Here is a 20,070-nt window from a genome sequence, read left to right on the forward strand (position 1 = left end):
CTGGGGTCCTCCTCCTCCCCCCACGAGGCCTCTTCCTCGGTGTCAGACATGAACTCCTGTAGCTCAGACCTCGACCGGGCCCGGCTCGACTTCGAGGCACCGAGTCCTCGGTGGCGTCGTCGAGCGGTGGACTCCCACGCCGGCGGGGATGAAGCTCCCTCCATCGACGTCGACGGGGACTCCACCTGCGTGGCAGTCGAGACCGGCGCCGCAAGCGGCGTCAAAGGCCTCGGCACCGGGCTAGAGCACGCCGGCGCCTCCATCAACGGCGCCGAGGGCGGAAGCAAGCACCCCCGGCGCCGGCACAGTCTGGCGCGTCAGCCCTTCCAGGATCCCCGGAAGGATGGCTCAGAGGCACTCGTCCAGGCCCGCTGTCAGGAAAGGCGAGGAGGCCGGTAGAGGTGTCGGTGCCGGAAGCTGTTCGGGTCCAGGAGACGGCACCGAAGTGCTGGTGCCCTGACGTAACGATACCTCTACCACAGAGGTGGACCGCTCCTCCCGGCACTGACGCTTCCTCGGCGTCGAATCATCTCTGGAGCTGGTAGCCACATGCACCGTGGGCGACCGATGACGGTGCTTTTTTGTCTTTTTTTGGTGCCCTTCATTGGCGCTCAGCGGTACCGAAGAGGAGGAGGTAGATCCCCCTCGGCCTCGAGGGATCGGGTCCGACAGGGTTCGGTCCTGAGGGCCCTGGGAAGAGGGAGTGACCGGGGCCGATTGCCCACGCGGCCGCTCACCCCTGCCGTCTCCGGAAGAACGGCGGGCCAACGGGACCTGTGCTCCTAGGGTCGGTGCCGTCGGTGCCGATTTCGTGGACATCGGTACCGGTACCGAAGATCCGGCCGTCGACACCGATGCCGTCGAAGTCGACGTCGAGGGGCCGGCGCAAGTTCCAAAAAGACGGTCCCGTAGAACCTTCCTCGCCACCTGTGTCCGTTTCTGTAAACCGAGACACAAGGTGCACGTCTTGGTATCGTGCTCCGGCCCGAGGCACTGGAGGCACCAAGCGTGAGTGTCGGTCTGCGAGATATGCCGGCCGCACCGACCACACTTCTTAAATCCACTCGGGACCTTCGAGGACATCGACGGAAAAATCGCGTCGGCGAAATCAAAGTCGTCGATGGTGGCGGTAAAATTCACACCTCGAAAAATAAATCGACCGTGCGGCCACAAGGCCGCAACGAGACGCCTCCGCTAAAAGTACGAGGGAAAACAAAGTTTCTCGCTTTTTTTTTTTTTTTTTTAAATAAAATAAAACAGAGAAAAGCAACAAAGAAAAACAACGAAGAAAATCTCACGGTAAACGCGCGATCCGGTTTCCGGGGCTGACAGAGAGAGAGACGAACACGGCTCTCTCCAGCGCGGAAAAGAAAAGACAGCGGGAACGGTCGCGCATGGGCGGGAAGACGGCCGCACATGCGCGGTGGGCGTGCCCTGCGTGCGGGACCGCCCGCAAAGTTTTGTTCCGGTTGGTGGGGGCTGCCGTGGACATCAACCCAGTCGTGAGAACAAGCAGCCTGCTTGTCCTCGGAGAAGTACCTGTATACAATATGTAAGCCGCACTGAGCCTGCCATGAGTGGGAAAGCGCGGGGTACAAATGTAACAAAAATAAAAAATAAAAATAGTGAACAATCTGCAGGGTAAACTGAAGATATTTTCTCTGTAACTGATGAATCGGTATGCAAATGTAAGCACCCTTAAGATCTAACATACACAACAAATCACATTTTCCCTGGTTAAGAAGGGGTGGTGGGTAAGGGGTTCATTTTGAACTTTTTCTTTTGTCATAAACAGTTTGAGATTCTCGAGGTCCAAAATGAGATGCCGTCTCCGCAGCTTCTTAGGAATGAAAAAACACCTGGAGTAGAACCCTTTGATAGGATTTTATTGGTTTGACATTTTTATCTTAGCCTCCTCGTAGAGGAGTTGGGTAGGAGATTGACTGTGCCCAGCTGAACCATTTTTTTTTTTTTTTTAGAGAAACATGGGAAAAAACAGACAATATCTTAACTTCAGGTCGTTGAACACACAAGCAGTCTGTTATTTTCTACCGTTCCTTGAGGAAAGCTTGCACAAGAAGAACATGGTTCAGATATAACAAAAAAATAAAACCTCAAATTTCATCAGTGCAATAGTATACTCTATTAAAGAACAGATACAAGCTTGCAGTGTTGATCTTTACCACTTTCTAATTTCAAAATTTTAGTTTTATTTCATTGTTGTGCAGTTAAGTCAAGTGACCAGCAGATGGCACCAATTACCCACAATTTCTACAACACTACCACAATTTTTGAAATAATGCTGATGAAAAGCACAAAATACAGAATTAATGCAAGGTTTCAGGAAAAAAAAAATCAGTAGTTTGCCCAAGTCAGACAAATGGAACACCCTCTGTAAAAAATAAGCTCCAACATGAATCATAACTGGTGACAATTATTCATGAAAATAGTTCTTTAAAGAAGTGCATTTGACATGGAGCTTATTCTTACCTGTATAGGGTTTTAAGATCCTGACATAGCATTGCTGCTCAGTGTGAATGCTGCCCAGCCCACCCTGTTTCTTTTGTTATTTGCGTTTTATTTTGAAATCAGCAACAATATATTTTAATCTGTGTCTTTAGTGCCCACTGAATAAATCCAATAAAAAGATATTTAGAAATAAGCAAGATAACCAACAACAACAAAAAAAAGATTGTACTGTGTATACTCATGCTTAAGTCTAGAAATTTTGACTCCAAAATGCCTTTAAAAAACCTGGGTTGTCTTACCTATGCGTTATTCTCCATAGCGGCTCATAAAATTAATGGAGTGAAAGAGTAAGCCTAGTGGTTAGTGCAGTGCACTTTGATCCTGGGGAACTGGGTTCGATTCCCACTGCAGCTCATTGTGACTATGGGCAAGTCACTTAACCCTCCATTGCCCCAAGTATAAATAAGTACACCTGTATATACTATGTAAACCGCTTTGAATGTAGTTGCAAAAAAAAAAAAAAACCTCACCACAGAAAGGTGGTGTATCAATTGCCTTAATTGCCCTCCCCTTTCAGCAGTAGCAGCACAGAGATACACCTGCTCTCAGAATGCTTCTTCTGAGTCAGGAGGGAGCACTCTGGAGCAGGCCACAGGCAGCCTAGATGTACAGCTAATTTAAAAGGTACACAAGGGAGAGAGTGGGATTGAGATGCCAAACCGTGGGCTGGAGGGAGAGATGCCAGACCAACCACTGTAGGGAGAAAGGGAGAGAAAGATTGATGCTGGATAGTATGGGGGGAGGGGGAGGTTCCTAAGCCTGTCCCTATATGTTTTACAACAGAGACTGCTTACTAATTTTGTAGCCATCCTCTGAATTGACTCCATCCTGTTTATATCTTTCCTTAGGTGCGGTCTCCAGAATTGCATGCAATACTCTAAATGGGGCCTCACCAGAGACTTGTACAAGGGACTATCACTTCTTTTTTTCCTGCTGGTCATCCCTCTCCTTATGCACTCAAACACCTTTCTGGCTTTGGCTGTCGCAATGAGGAGCAAGGCTGAGATTTAGATTCAGTAAGGACTGGAGCAGGATCAAAAAGCATGGAGAGAGAAAAGTAGGATCCAGGAAGCAGGCAGCCAAAGCACAAGATGACGTCAAGCTCTAGCAAGAAAAACAGTGATTGGGTTTATGTAAGGGTCCAGACTGGAACAAGATGGCCTCTGGCAGGAAACAGAACCCAAGGTGTGTGAACAGACATGGCTGGCCTGCCTTGTGGTTCAGTACTTGGAGAACAAGGCTAGTGCCGGGCAGAATTCTACAGTCTGTGCCCTGAAAATGTCAAGGACAAAATCAACATTAAGTATATATATTGCATCATAACTTATGCTGTGAGTTTATCTTGTTGGGCAGATTGGATGGAGCGCATAGGTCTTTATCTGCCATCATCTACTATGTGAGGCACACCTACATTAAACTTGAAGGTGGTCAGTAGTTTACCCCAGAAGAACACTTCCAAGAGCTCAGTCCCTTGAGGGCTGATGGTGGAACCTCACAACTTTGTACTTTGGTTGCCTTCCTACGTTCTGGGCTCCAGTTCTCCTCACTGGAAGATTCTTTGTACTAGCCCCTGCTGGGCCTTGACTTTTCTTCTGCATTGCGCCTTCTTGATGAGCACCCTGTACTCCTGTTTCCAGTCCTCTTTCTGGGTTTCCCTGGTATCTGGTACTCCACCTCAGGCTCTGCGATTGGGCAATTACATCCTGGCATCCCCAATAACAAAGGGCTCAACCTGAAGGGAAACTGGCTGCTGCAATCAGAAGACCCTGCCATTATCTTCTCTTAGGTCTTGCGGTATCACATCCTATGAAGAATCTGTCTGTAGACATCACCTGCTCTATTTTCTTGGATTCCCCTTACTGTCACAGCTTTGTCATCATCTCTTAACCAGCCAGCCTTCATGAATGCTTAGAGTGGTCAGTTTCAGTGATCACTGATCTCTGCACAATGCAGACAGTCTTCATGAGCACTGATCTTCACCCAGTGTGGCAAGAAATGATAAGCAGACATCAGCACAATTGGCAATGCACTTAAGCCTTCACCTAGCACTGCTGCTATCATTGTTAAGTGCCAGACTTCATCCAGCACTTCTATCTAGCTCAGCTATCAATCAGTCTATGTGAATATGGCACTGTCCCCAGCATATTCAGTAACAATGTGTGTTGGACTGTATTTACCCTATTCTTATGAACATTCACCTCCATAGGAGCCAACTTTTCAAAATTATTGGGGGGTGCTAAGCCCAGTGGAAATAATCCTTCCTTGGACACATACAAGGAATTCTCTCAATATTGGGGGTGCTCAAGCACTCACAGCACCCACAGAGTCGGCTCCTATGTTCACCTCTATCCAACCCAGGCATCAGCACAATCAACAGTGAAGTCCTCATTAAGGAGCATTGCTCTTATCCAGCACAAACACCCAAGCTCGTAACCTTGGTGTCATCTTCAACTCCTCTCTCTCCTTCTCTGCTCACATTCAGCAAATTGCCAAAACCTATCATTTCTTTCTCTATAACATCAGTAAAATCCGTCCCAGGGGTAGCTGGAGGGGGGGCAGGGGACAGGAGGGTTGCTGGACATGGGTGGATGGAGGGGAGAGGAGGGTTGCTGGACATGCCGCTAGAATGCCATGGAACTCCCAGGTGAGTTCTGGGGGGAGGGGGTGGGTCAGGGTATGGTGTTTGGAGCACTCTGCCAGAACCCTTATCCACACTCTTATCACCTCTCGCCTAGATTATTGCAACCTGCTTCTCACTGGCCTCCCACATAGCCATCTCTCTCCTCTTCAATCAGTCCAAAACTGTGCTGCACGACTCCGCCAGAGTCGCTATGCTCACATCAGGCCTCTCCTCAAGTCACTTCACTGGCTCCCTATCCGTTTCCGCATTCAATTCAAACTTCTCTTACTGACCTATAAGTACATTCACTCTACCGCTCCCCAGTATCTCTCCACTCTTCTCTCTCCCTACATCCCCCCTCGGGTACTCCGTTCAGTGGATAAATCTCTCCTGTCTGTCTCCTTCTCCTCTACTGCTAATTCCAGACTCTGTTCCTTTTATCTCGCTGCACCTCATGCCTGGACTAGACTTCCCGAGCCTGTACGTCTAGCCCCGTCTTTGGCCGTTTTCAAATCCAGGCTAAAAACCCACCTCTTTAACGCTGTTTTTGACTCCTAACCACTTTTCACTTGCCCTGTACCCTTTTATCCCCAAACCTCTCAGTTGTTCTGTCTGTGTGCCTGTCCTATTTAGATTGTAAGCTCTTTGAGCAGGGACTGTGTTTTTCATGTTTGGTGTACAGCGCTGCATATGCCTTGTAGCACTATAGAAATGATAAGTAGTAGTAGTAGTAGAGTTAGTTCAGAGTAGTGAGCTAACATTTGTAAGTGATGATTTCCACCCAGCAGAGTCAACAACAGTGCAAGCTGTCGCTCTCCAAAGGAAATAGCATTGATCCCTGCCAGCAGTGATGAGCACTGGACTTTACCCAGTGCACACAGCCTTAATTCTGAAACTGGCTCAGCTGTGCACAGGCACATATAGCCAAGCATCTGGGCAAGGACTTTATTCTCTTTTCTGATTAGCGAATCTGCTATACCAGTTAAGCAGGTGGAGGTGAAGGAAGGAAAAAAAAAAAAAACCCAAAAAAAAAAAAAAACCCCAAATAAGCTGCATATCCAATAACCACAGCAACAGCACAGGTACTAGGCTGCTAAAGGAGATGCTGCTAACAATACCCTTAAGCCTCACCAGAGCTGAACATTGTGCATAACTCAATATGTGCAGCTTAACTCCATGTAACCTAGAGCGAGATCAGGGTTTATGCTGAACCAGACCCTGCAGTGCTGCAGAACAAGTTAAATACCTGGCTCCAATGTGAGTAGGGCCAGTTTTAGACATGCTGGGGACCAGAGCAGAAACCTAGAAGGAAGTCCTAAATCCTACTGGCAGATTTTGCTCCTTCAGATCCCCTGAGGAATAAGGGGCCCAGGGCAGCTGCTGTGGTTGCCACCTCATAACTTCAGCCCTCAACTGCTTATGGAAGAGACTAGCCTGGCTATGTGAAGACAGGCAGATAAGAAGATCCTGAACACCAGCAAGGTAAAGCCTTTCCTGTACTTTCATCTCTCCTGCTTCCAAGCAGCTTTCCTGCCTGCACTGCTTCTTTTTTTCTCGGTATTCTTCTCCTCTCTCAGGATAACACAGAGACTTTTTCTCCACCCTTAGCTCCTCTTGCTTTCATCTTAGATGGAGAGGCCTCCGAGAGCATTCCCTATAGAGAAAAAGCATTGTTTAGCAGAATGGAGGGAGATTCTCACTGATAAAACAAGCAGAAATCCCCATCAGTAGAAGTCATGGGGCTGCCAGAGTGGACACAGACCCAAGCAAGCCTCTCTCTCCACAGAAGCTGTTCTTCATTGATGCATCAGTCCAAAATGTCTGCCCACCTTCCTGGCTTTACCAAGCTTTGTACAGAGGCCATGCAGTTTCTCTCTCTCCATCTGCTGGCATGACAGGTAAAACCCACTTTCCTGAACCAGCGTGCCAAGGATGAACAGAAACAAAAAAAAATCAATCACATAGGGATCTGAACATGTACAATCCGGTACAAAGATATTCAGGGAAGAAAACAAGATATTAAGAAATAGGTATATTTGTCTAAACAAACTTCTGTAATTAAAAAAAAGAAAATTAAAAAAAGTCACTATTTCTACTGACCTTCTCCCTGTTCTGTCGATTTGATTGTCCATTTGCATATGTTGCTCTGACATATAAGCTTGAATACGGGAATTGCAAGTCATCAGGTTCTTAACTGCATGGAGTACTTGATCTTTTTGGGAGCTCACTGCAAGCAGTCTGCAGATCCCTTCTCGCATGCGGATCTCGAAGTCAATTTTTTCTTGAATGCAATTATTCTAAATGAGAGATTTAAATATGCAAAAAAACACACACACACTGTCAGAAGACTATATTTAGGTTCTATTATCCATCAAACATTAACCATTTTTAACTTAAAGATCAGTAAATAGCTGCCAAATTCTTATCAAGAGGGTCTAACCAATTGTAAAGCACTGCGTACGACTGGTAGCGCTATAGAAGTGATTTATAGTAGTAGTAACCAGCTCTTCAAGATTCCTCAACAGGCTATCACTGCTAAAGCCAGAATTATCTTGCTCAGATGTTCAGAACTACTTTGCACTATTGCTTTTGAAATCCATATGAATAGCCCCATTTTATATAGAAAGTCGAGATGAGAATTGAGGCAGGTTGGAAAGTGATCCATTCCAGTTGTATTTAAAAAAGGATCTACTGACCTACTCTTGCAGGTGTTTTAAAAAGGCTTTGCATGTGCATCTGCCGGCATGTGCAGCAGGAGCAGCCATTTTACAAATATAAATGTTGAGAAATGAACAGCACAAATCCAACCGCTTCCACATGTTGCTGTGAGCACTTACACAAGAAAGTTGCAATTTGACGACTTACACAAGTAAATGCCCCATTTTACAAACCTACATATGTAAGTGCCACCAATTAAGTAGTGAGGGTGCAATTTTAAATTTGGTTTGGAGAAAGAAAAAAATTAATGGTGAATTAATGAGCATGGAGAGATTAGGTCATACATGCTAATTTGCTTCCCTTTAGTCCCTCCGGACCAGCCCGGCATGACTGGGCAGTTGTGCACGCCAGAAGATGGAGACCGAGAACACTGAAACTTGTGAGCCAATAAGACCCCAGTTCAGCCCCTTCAAGCCTCAGTACATCAGTAACAAAGCCAGAAGAAAGAAACTGAGCATAGGTGCCCTACTGTACTGTATAGCCACGGATATTGACAGTGCTAACGCACGCTGGCTATGACCAACGCTAACTGCATTGTTATATATACTTATAAAGATACATAAAAATGATTTTTAATTCTTCAATTAGAAAATGTTTCCACCTAGACAAGGAACCAAACTCCTAACAATCCTGTCGACACAAACAACAGCTGCTAAGGGAGGGAGCTGGGCCGGCTAGGAAGGACTAAAGGAAAGCAAATTAGCAGGTAGAACCTAATTTCTCCTTTCTTATTATCTCTCCAGACCAGCCCAGCATGACTGGTAGGAAGTACCAAAGCAGTCACTTAAGGGAGGGACCGAAGCAGCCCTGTCGACAGAACCCTTTGCGCAAACACTGTATCCTGACGCACTTGTACATCTACTCTGTAATGCTGGACAAAGGAATGCAGCGAAAACCAAGTAGCCACCCTGCAAATGTCTACCGGAGAGACCAAAGAACTCTCTGGCCAGGACGCAGCCTGACCCCTAGCAGAACGAGCCTTAATGCCATCCGGAATGGACTTACCCTTGAGAAGATAAACTGACACAATGACTTCCTTAATCCACCTGGCTAGGATAGCCCTAGACGCCACCATATCCTTGCAACCATCCCCTAGCAAAATGAAGGTGGTCTAAATGTCAAAACGTTTCTGTCCGGAAGCGGCAGCTCGGGAGCTACTAGCAGCCGATGAAGACCCGCATACCATAGACATCTGGCCAATCCAGAGCCATGAGCAGCTTTTAAACTAGAAACTGGGGGGAAGGCCGACAGTCACTCAAAAGCGCATGGTTCAGAATAAGGTATCTTTCAAAGATATCACCAAAACAGGGAAGATATGGTATCCCGATACTGAGGTTGCAAAAGAGACCATAGTAAATCAGGTGTCCTTAAATAAAAATAAAAATCAGACAAAAGATTGCAAATGAATACTGTCAAGTACTGAGCATGATGTAAATAGGAACAACAAACAGTGTGAAATGTCTATATGCGAATGCCAGAAGCCTAAGAAATAAAATGGGAGAGTTAGAATATACTGCACGAAATGAAAAATTAGACATAATAGGCATCTCTGAGACCTGGTGGAAGGAGGATAAGCAGTAGGACACTGTCATACCGGGGTACAAATTATATCATAGTGATAGGGTGGATCGAATTGGTGGAGGGGTAGCATTGTATGTTAAAGAGGGCCTTGAAACAAATAGATTGAAAATTCTGCAGAAAACAAAACACATCTTGGAATCCCTGTGGATTGAAATTCCATGTGTAAAGGGTAAAAGGATAGTGATAGGAATGTACTATCGTCCGCCTGGCCAGGATAAACAGACAAATGTAGAAACACAATAATAATGAGTGATTTCAATTACCCTGATATTGACTGGGTAAATGTAACATCAGGGCATGCTAGGGAGGTAAAATTCCTTGACGAAATCAAGGACTGTTTTATGGAGCAGCTGGTACAGGAGCTGACAAGAGAAGGAAAAAATTCTAGACCTGGTCCGGGAAGTAATGGTGATGGGGCCGCTTGATAACAGTGATCATAATATGATCAGATTTAATATTAGCTTTGGAGTAAAGTATACACAGGAAATCCAATACATTAGCATTTAACTTTAAAAAAAGGAGACTATTTGATTGCCTGTTTGAATGAGCACAATTTGGTTGAACAGCTGATCTCTAAAAGCCTTTAGCATTCCAGATTGCCTGTAGCTCCAGAAGATTGATATGAAGATCTGTCTCCTGAGCTGACCAAGCACCCTCAGTGTGAAGCCCATCCAAGTAAGCTCCCCACCCCTAGTTGGATGCATCTGTTGTCAGCACCTTCTGGGGCTGAGGAATTTGGAATGGAAGATCCATGGTCAAATTGGATCGAATTGTCCACCAGAGTAGGGATTGAACCAAGTCCAGTGACACCTGGATGACATCTGCTAGGTTCCCAGAGGCATAGTACCACTGGGAAGCTGGGTGCGCTAGGAAGTTCTTATGTGGCGACGTGCTGAGTGACATGCACAGTGGAAACCATGTGGCCTAGCAACCTCAACACCTGCTCAACTGTGACCTGCTGGCTTGAACCTGAGTGGCAAGTGCAACTAAAGCATCCGCCCTCAGCACAGGGAGAAAGGCTTGTGCCTGCTGCATGTCTAGCAGGGCTCCAATGAATTCCAGTTGCTGAACCGGGAGAAGGAACTTCGGGTGCTAGAGCTACTAGGGTTTGTTTTAAACTACCCCAATAGTTCTCCACATGGACACCTGAGCACTGTCCTTCAACGTCATTCATCCAGGAAGGGAAACATATGAACTCCCAGTGTACATAATGACATGGTGACTACCGCTAGACATTTGGATAAAACCCTGGGGAGTTGACGCAAGGCCAAAAGACAACACGCAGTACTGAAAGTGATGTGTTCTCAACTGAAATCCGCGATACCTCCTGTGGCCTGGAAGTAGTGGGATAAGCGTGTAAGCATCCTTTAAATCCAGAGAGCATAGCCAATTTTAAGCCTGAATCATTGGGAGAAGGTTGCCCAGGGAAATCATCCTGAACTTTTCTTTGACTAGGAATTTGTTCAGGGCCCATCTTCTTTGGCACATGGAAGTACCTGGACTAGAATCCCTTCCCCTCGTGAAATGGGCTCAATCGCATGGGCCTTTAGAAGAGCGTAGAGTTCCTCTGTAAGTGCCTCCTTGTCATGAGAGCTGAAATAAGATGCTCTCAGCATGCACTTTGGTAGTCTTTGACACCAATGCAAGGCTTAACCAAGACGGACTATTTGAAGAACCCACCAATCGGAGGTTACAAGGGGCCACCTTTCTAGGAAATAAAACCTCAGTCTCCTTGGGATGGTCACTGTTATTGCAGCTATGCTCTGCTGGAACAAGTCAAAACCTCATCCCCTGTTTTGACTGGGGAGTCAGCTGGGTTTTAGACGCACACTGTTGATGACAGCAAGCGCACAGGGGCTGTGCTTGCTGAGGAGGGTGAGAAGAAAGAGTATAGCTAAGCCTCTGTGAGTAATAGGAACCCATCTTTGATTTGCTCAAAAATCTCCTGGAGGAGGAGGGCGCAGAAGGTGTTTGCCAGGATAGTGTGTCGATGGTAGTGTATTTTAATGAGGTCTGCTACTTCCTCCACCTTCTCTCCAAAAAGATTATCGCCACAGCCCGTGGCATCCACAAATCTCTGCTGGACCGCTGGGTCCAAGTCAGAGACACGCAGCCATGAAAGTCTGGGCATCGCTATACTTTGGGTAGATGGATGCCACATCAAAACTATTGTAAACACCCCTAGCCAGGGGTTTACAACATGCCTCCTGCTGCTTAGCCAGCTGGTGAAGAGATCTGTAATGCTCCTGTGGGAGAGAATCCGCCATATCAGTCATACTGAGTACCAGGTTTCGCAAATAGATGCTCGTGTATAACTGGTTTGACTGTATGCAGGATATGAGGTTTGGGGCCCGATACATTTTCTACCCAAAGGAGTCCAAAGTTTGAGCTTATCTGCCTGGGGGCACCGAAGCAATGTCTCTGGAACTTGTGGCCTATTTGAGAGCAGATTCCACCACCAGGGAATGATGAGGCAACTGCAGCTTATCAAACCCAGGTGAACTCTGGATCCAACATATGGTGTCAATCTTCTTGGGGAGGACAGGGACCAACAGAAGGGACTCCCAGTTCTTTACCTAAACATCACGCAGGATCTTGTGAAGCAGGACAATCATAGCCTCTGTAGGAGAGTCATAGTCCAGGACCTCGAACATCTCAACCCTGGGCTTGTTCTCCATCTCCAAATGAATTGGGATGGCAGCCGCCATCTCCTTCACAAAAGCAGGGAAGGAGAGATTCTCAGGTGGAGACTTTCACCTCTCCTCTGGTGGGGAAGGGTCTGATGGAATGCCATAGGACTCCTCCTCCGAGAAGTATCTTTGATGTTCATCAGACACCCATGAGTGGTCTGTATTAATGCCAGCAAAGAACTCCTCATGGGAGGGCTGAGACGAGCCTGCCTTGGGTAGGAGGAACTAGGTCCTTGCCTAGAATGGCACAGAGATGAAGGCTCCACTCTAGACTCCAGCAAAGCTTCCTTCATTGACGTCAAGGGGATACCTGCATGGGCGGCTGTGGATGCCAATGCCATATATAGTACTGGCACCACTGACCTCACTGCAGGCTGGGGGCCCTGCAAGGCAGCAGGTAGAGAGATAGCTGGCACAAGCACCCCTGATACCAATGCACTCTGCTGGAGAATCCCTGCCAACTGCTCCAAAAGCATGACCCAGATCCACTCATCAAGGGTCGATATCAGGAAAGGCTGGGGCATCGGGTCTGAGACAGCCTTCTGAACTGCCGTGTCAACTCGGGTACCTGGTCCCAGCTGCATGGAGACCCCTGCGTCAGCACCTCGATGGAGGGGTAGCGCTCCTCCCAGTGTCAACACTACTCGGGTACTGATCTCTAAGTGCTCTGGTGCTCCCAGCACCATACGTTGAGGGGGAAATCAATGCTTGTCATTCTTAGGCTTCAGCCAATGCCGAGCATTGACACTCCTCAGTGCCAACGAGGACGTAGTCAAATCTCACACTTCCTCAGTGTCAGGTCCGATGCTGAGTCGTCCCAGGGGCTCTGCATAGTGGTTGGCCTCCAGGTTGGTGGAGACCTCGATGCACATCTACTCCCATTTTCAGAAATGGGTCTAGCAGCCATGGGGACCAATGCACCCAATGCAAGTGCTGATGTCAACGTCAACAATTCAGACAGTGCTCCAAAAATTTTCTTCTTTTGAGACTCTCTGGAATTCTGTGTTCTTTTTTGCATAAGCAAAGAATACAGTTAGAAGAGTTGTGGTCTGGTCCCAAACGCTGGGTACACCAGGAATGGACATCAGCCCTAGAGATGGTCCGATTGCACCAAGCATAGTGCTTGAAGTCACTGGGAACCTTCGATGAGATGAAGGGAAAACAGCTGTGGCCAAATCAAACACCTTTGGTGATACCAAACCACTGAAAAAGTAAAGGGAAACGCCCTGGCTGATTCTCAGGCCTAAGAAGGCCTTGCAAGCCCCCCTCCCCCCTAACAAAAAAAAAAAAAAGACAACTTTAAAAACCAAGGAAAACAAACTAAAACCTTAAAGGACAGAAGGAAGGAAGGAAATATCCTGAAGAGGGAAAAAGCCAATTTAGGGCAAAACTACCTGCGGAGGGAAGCACAAAAGCTCAAAAACATGCAGACCCTGCGAGGAGCCACAACCAACACGTTCTCTCCTCACCGTAGAAAAGAGACTGATGGCGGGTAGAGCGTTGCCTCGAGCTCTTAAAGAGATGGAACACCGCATCGTGCGCCATAATATCATCCACATGTGAGAATCAACTGGCATTCTTGTCCTCAGAGAATGTTTTCCTGAGTATAAGGGTTTTTTGTTTAAGTTATATGGCCTTGAGCTCCCCCACCACCACCACACACACACTCTCTCTCTATCTCTCTTGGGATACCAGCAAAGCTGCCAATTCCACAGTTTGGCCACAGAATTGGGCGGGCTTTACGCGACCGTCATGGTTTTCTTTGAAAGCTGCGGGTTGTGGGATATTGGGTGGCTTTTTGCGGCCGAGGGTTGGCTGTTTTTTTCCCACAGACCAACAGAAGCCCTGCGGAGGCGGGGTGCAGGCTTCTTTTAAATGCCTGAGCGCGCCGGCGGGAAGCCTTTCAGAGTCTCACACAGAGTCACTCTCTACCTCTTCAGTCTGCCATGTGTGGTGAGTTCCGTAAGTTCTTTTCTTCGAGGGAGGGGCATTTATGATTGTGGTTACTGTATTAATAATTTATAATATATGATTTATTTATAATATTTAATATAACATTTATATTGACCTCATTAATATTCATATTGATATTGGGCTGGTTTTTGGCTGGAAAACTTTTTGCCATTTGGCAACACTGGGTACCAGAAAAATTTGCAGGCATCAACTGTCCACAGTGCCACGTAGTACTAACATCAGCTCACATGCCCGCTCTCTAGAAATATCTCAAATTCTCAGAGATCACAATGCAAACCCAGGCTTCTCAGTATGCAGGACAAGTCCAACCATTAAGCAAGATTAGGTGGTCAACTACAGTCCAAGCAAAACCCTAGATCCTGAGAGCCACACAGACTGAAAAGAACCATCACTGCCTACTTTTACTTGCAGGAAAGGTGGACAATTTTCAACTGACCATTTATCTGGGTAAATAACTGTGTGTGTGTGTCTGTGTATATATACATACACAACAACAAACCTTAACTAGCCGTTAAGCCCGTTAAAACGGGCGAGATTTGTAATTCTCACCTCCATGTCCAGCAAACCTCCTCTCTCCCCTGCCCTCCCCTCCCCCGATCCATGTCCAGCAACCCTGCTCTCTCCCCTGCCCTCCCCCCCATGTCCAGCAGCCCTCCTGTATCCCCTGGCCTCCCCCGTCCACTAACCATCCTCTCTCCCCTGCCCTCCCACCATATCCAGCAACCCTCCTCTTTCCCTTGGCCTCCCCCCCCCCCCGTCCACCAACCCTGCTCTCTCCCATGCCCTCCCCACATGTCCAGCAACCCTCCTCTCTCCCCTGCCCCCCCTCCATCGATCCATGTCCAGCAACCCTGCTCTCTCCCTTGGCCTCCCCCCCGTCCACCAACCCTGCTCTCTCCCCTGCCCTCCCCCCATATCCAGCAACCCTCCTCTTTCCCTTGGCCTCCCCCCCGTCCACCAACCCTGCTCTCTCCCCTGCCCTCACCCCATGTCCAGCAACCCTCCTCTATGCCCTGCCCTCCCCTCCATCGATCCATGTCCAGCAACCCTGCTGTCTCCCGTGCCCTCCCCATGTCCAGCAGCCCTCCTGTCTCCCCTGGCCTCACCCCATCCACCGACCCTCCTGTCTCCCCTGCCCTCCCCCCATATCCAGCAACCCTCCTCTTTCCCTTGGCCTCCGCCCCTGCTCTCTCTCCTGCCTTCCCCCCATGTCCAGTAACCCTCCTCTCTGCCCTGCCCTCCCCCCATGTCCAGATACCCTCCTCGCCGCCGCTCCATCCCCCCTCCGTGCCGGGCCACCTGCACTGACATGAGAGCGCCTCTCACCTCCATGTGAAAGCGCTGCAGGCAGCAGCAGATTGCTCTGCTGCTGCCTGCATCGCTTCCACACGGAGGTGAGAGGCGCTGTCATGTCAGTGCAGGGGGCCCCATATGGAGGGGGGGGGCGGGAGCGGTGGCAACGTCGGGGATGGGGGGGGTGGAGGTTGGTGCGCCAGCGATGTTCCTTCGTCTTCATGCAGCAACGGCAGCATCCGTTTCCCTCTCTGTTCCACCCTCTGACATCATCACGTCTTGACGCGAGGGCAGGACAGAGAGGGAAGTCTCTACTGCGCATTTGCGGGTGAGTCGGTCACTTGTCATTTATATGTTTGATATTTAAAAGCATGATGTCTGGGGGGGGGAGGGGAATTAGGGCCTGAAGGCTAATGGTGGGGGGCCTTGCATAGCCCATTTATATGACAGAACACTGCACTTACCAAGCCCGAAAACCCCTTTTCTTGCATGTTGCTTGGAGAGTATTGTGTTCTTAATACATACATGTCTTTATTTATATCCAGTCTTTGTCCAAGGCAGGTAACAATAGTCGCGTACATAGTCTTAACCAGTAGTCACATACATAAGTAAAACCATACTCTGACACCCTCCATTGGGCAACAAACATATCATTTTTAATGCACTGAACCTTAGGGCATAGCACTAACCAGTGTTAAGTAAGCCTAATGATTAGTACAGAGATTTGAGAACCAGGAGAAGAACAGGGTTTGATACCACTGCAACTCCTTGTGACCCTGGCAAGTCACTTAACCTTCCATCCATTGCCCCAGGTACAAAATAAGTACCTAGACAATACGTAAACCTCTTTGATTGCAACCATCAAAGGGTGGTATATCAAATCCCATCTCCCTTCCCTTAAAAGCCCAAGCTCCACTTTTTTTCTTCCTCGTTTCAACCCTAATTCCCCATCTTTACTTTTTTTCTTCCTCGTTTCAACCCTAATTCCCCATCTTTACAGTAGTATTGTATTCTCTCAGACGAACGTTAACTCTGTGGTGAGAGCTACTGTAGCTGCAGGCTCCACAGAGCTCAGCTCGGAGGGAGGGTAAAATAAGATGAGATGACATGGACCGCGCACACCACCCTCCCAGAGTAGTGCAAACGAAAATTTGTTACTCACCGTTTGGTCAGGGGAGTCAGGGCTATGTTGCTCTGTACTGCGTTTCAACTCCATGCTGCGGGCTAAGCAACCGGAGAAAGTGGCGCGGTTCCTGTCAGACCGTGTGAACATGTTTTGAAAGTGGCGCCTTGAAGAGCTTAGCTGAATGAAAAGTTACCAAGGCGACGCAGGCAGGCTCAGTGCAACCTTTTCCCCGCCCGCCATCGGACTGTACCAACCTCGCGCTGCTGGAGACCTCACGGGTATTTTTCTTGAGGCCGAACTTATAGTATCAGATGGCAAGGACAGATTGCTGGAAAGAGCTTAATACACTAAAAGCCAAATGCCCACAATTTTGAATTTATTACAAAAAAAGCAGCATTTGAAATCACAGCCAGCTGCCCCCCCTAGTTCTAGTCTACAGTCGACTGGACTCTGACCTGGTAAGGCTGCCTGCAGGCTGCAGCCTGCCCTGCACGCAGTCAGCGTGAATGAATTTAAGCTGCGATTTAAGTCCTCCTAGGCTAGCCTCAGATACGCAGAGGGAAAGGGTGCAACAGTACTTGAAAAAAAAAATCTGTCTGGTAGTCTTCACTTCAGCCTATTTTCCACCACAAACAACCCAGAGGAGCCAAAGTGAGTGAGTGTGTGTGGGTGGGTGTACCCTTGGTTAATTTTCCCCACAGAATTTGTTAGCTTTTCCTTAGTCTATCAGGTTCAACTTTCACTCCCTTTTCTTCTTCTTTCCTATCAGGGTTGCCAGGTGGAAAATTTTTTTCCCACCCCAAACCAGCCTAAATCCAGCCCAAAACCCGCCCAAACTCAAACCCCGCCCCTGACACCCCCACCCCCGCGTCATCACCCCTGCCATCATCGGCCCCGCCCAAAATGTCACTAACCCTGCCCAAAACGTCACTAACCCCGCCCCCGCAGCCAAAAAAACGCCCAAAAAGCCGCCCAAAAGACCAAAAAGCAGCCCAAAAAAACGCAAAAATTTCCCGCGGCGGGTCGCGGAAAACCGCCCAATTGGGCGGTAAAACCGCCCACCTGGCAACACTGGTCAGTCCCCACAAAAGAAGTAAATACGAAGATGTAATCCTTTGCTACATTGTAGCTGGAGCCCTGAGTAGGAGGCAGGGGCGGATTGAAGGTGGTCTGGGGCCCCCATGATCTAACAGAAATCACCAATGAAATCAAGCTCAGCTTGAACATCATGAACTCATGGGCGAATGCATTCCTCCATCTACCTGTCCTATGCTATTTGTCACATGCCATACTCCCCAGTTTATTTCTCTCCACAGCCAGCAATACTAGTCATCCTCCTGGCCCGCTTGTATCCCTGATCCCTGCACATCATAAGTACATAAGTGTTGCCATACTGGGACAGACCAAAGGTCCATCAAGCCCAGTATCCTGTCTCCACACAGTGAGTCAGTGACCAATCTAGGTCACAAGTACCTGGCAAGATCCCAGAGGAGTGGCCTAGTGGTTAGGGTGGTGGACTTTGGTCCTGGGGAGCTGAGGAACTGAGTTCGATTCCTGGCACAGGCAGCTCCTTGTGACTCTGGGCAAGTCACTTAACCCTCCATTGCCTGCCGCATTGAGCCTGCCATGAGTGGGAAAGCACGGGGTACAAATGTAACAAAAAAAAAAAGAACAGTAAAACAGATTTTATGCTGCTTAGCCTAGAAATTTTAATAATGGCTTATGGACTTTTAGGAAGCTACCCAAACCTTTTTAAAACCCCATTAAGCTAACTGCTTTTACTACATTCTCTGGCAATGAGTTCCAGAGTTTAATTACACATTGAGTACAGAAATATTTTCTCAAATTCGATTTAAATTTACTACTTTTTAGCTTCATTGCATGCCCCCTAGTCCTAGAATTTTTGGAAAGAGTAAAGTGATTCACGTCTACCTATTCCACTCCAATCATTATTTTATAGACCTCTATCATATCTCCCCTCAGCCGTCTTTTCTCCAAGCTGAAGAGCAATAGCCATTTCAGCCTTTTCTCACAGGGAAGTCGTCCCATCCCCTTTATCATTTTCATTGCCCTTCTCTGTACCTTTTCTAATTCCACTATATCTTTTTTGAGATGTGGTGACCAGAATTGCACACAGTATTCAATGTGCGGTCGCACTATGGAGCGATACAAAGATGTTATAACATCCTTGTTTTTATTTTCCATTCCTTTCCTAATAATACCTAACATTCTATTTTGCTTTCTTTGCTGCCGCAGCACACTGATCAAAAGGTTTCAAGGTATTGTCAATGATGACTCCTAGATCCTTTTCCTGGTCGGTGACTCCTAACGCGGAACCTTACACCACATGGCTATATTTCAGGTTCTTCTTTCCCACATGCATCACTTTGCACTTGCTCACATTAAACTTCATCTGCCATTTGGATGCCCAGTGTAATCTGGTGGGTTGGTCGTGAGCCCTTGAGCCTCGGCCGAGGCCCGCAGACCAAGGCCGGGGGGAGACCGACCCCCCCCACTGCACGCCCCAACTACCCAAACCCCTAGCCTGCCCCTTCCCCCAGCACCTCAGGAAGAAAAGGAAATAGGCATACAAACGGGCCTCGCGGCTGAACCGGAACCCAGACACTCAGAGCCACTCGTACGAGCCTTAAGGCCGAATTGGAACCCAGACACACCCAGGGAGAGGCGAAATGAACCCAGGAGTCCCCCCAGGACCCCGAGGTGCCAGCCACGCGCTGTACACCAGCCACAGGGCAGGGGAAAACAAAGAACCAGAGCGGGGCCACACACCCCCAGGGGACCGGTGCAGGACAGGGTAACTAATACAGGAAGGCCCCTGTAACCACAGGCGGATGTGGAGACAACAGCCCAAAAGCCCCCCTGACCTGGGTACCCCGCAGCCCGGGACCCCCACCCCAGGACAGAGGGGAGAATGCACACACCAACCCCACAAGCCAGAGACAGGAGCAGCAAACAAAAGGGTAACCTAAGCCCCAACCAAATACCAGGAAAAAGACACAGTAAAAAAGAAAGGAAATCTCTGACAGAATACCCAGAAGACAGAGGCAGAGCCACAGTACACAGGGGGTTAAAATTACTGAGCCAGCAAGCAGGAACACAAGGGAGAGAGATCCTTAAGTAAACAAACAACCAGGGAGAAAGCTGCTGACCAGCAGCCTGCTGAGTCGCCCAGCCCCCAACTGAACTAACAAGCAGCTGGCTTCCCACAGAAAACTGCAAGCAGGGAGGGAAAGCCCTGTAACGCCAAAGCAGGCTAAGCTACTACCCCCTGACATCAGTACAAACCCTGACAGCCAATCAGGAATTAAGTCCACCCCCTTCCCCTGCCAAACCGGCAGAATCATAACATCCAGTCTCGTAAGGTCGTCTTGCAATTTTTCACAATCCTCTTGCGATTTACCAACTTTGAATAACTTTGTGTCATTGACAAATTTAATTACCTCACTAGTTATTCCCATATCTAGATCATTTATAAATATGTTAAAAAGCAGCAGTCCCAACTCAGACCCCTGCGGAAC

The 20,070-nt window shown here is 48.1% G+C and overlaps 1 protein-coding gene across 1 annotated transcript in view; it reads right to left on the minus strand.

Moving 5' to 3' along the window:
* RTKN2 (rhotekin 2) overlaps positions 1-16,865 on the minus strand; it is a 233,684-nt gene extending 216,819 nt beyond the window's left edge. The window contains exons 1-2 of the mRNA XM_030203115.1: positions 16,568-16,865; positions 7,237-7,446 (exon numbers count right to left, since the gene is read on the minus strand). Of these exons, the coding sequence (XP_030058975.1) occupies positions 7,237-7,446; positions 16,568-16,678 (321 nt within the window). The 5' untranslated portion in view covers positions 16,679-16,865. The remainder of the gene's footprint in view (positions 1-7,236; positions 7,447-16,567) is intronic.
* Between the last annotated feature and the right edge of the window lie 3,205 nt (positions 16,866-20,070).

This window comes from Microcaecilia unicolor, chromosome 5 (assembly GCF_901765095.1).
Source record: "Microcaecilia unicolor chromosome 5, aMicUni1.1, whole genome shotgun sequence".
NCBI classification, from domain to species: Eukaryota; Metazoa; Chordata; class Amphibia; order Gymnophiona; family Siphonopidae; genus Microcaecilia; species Microcaecilia unicolor.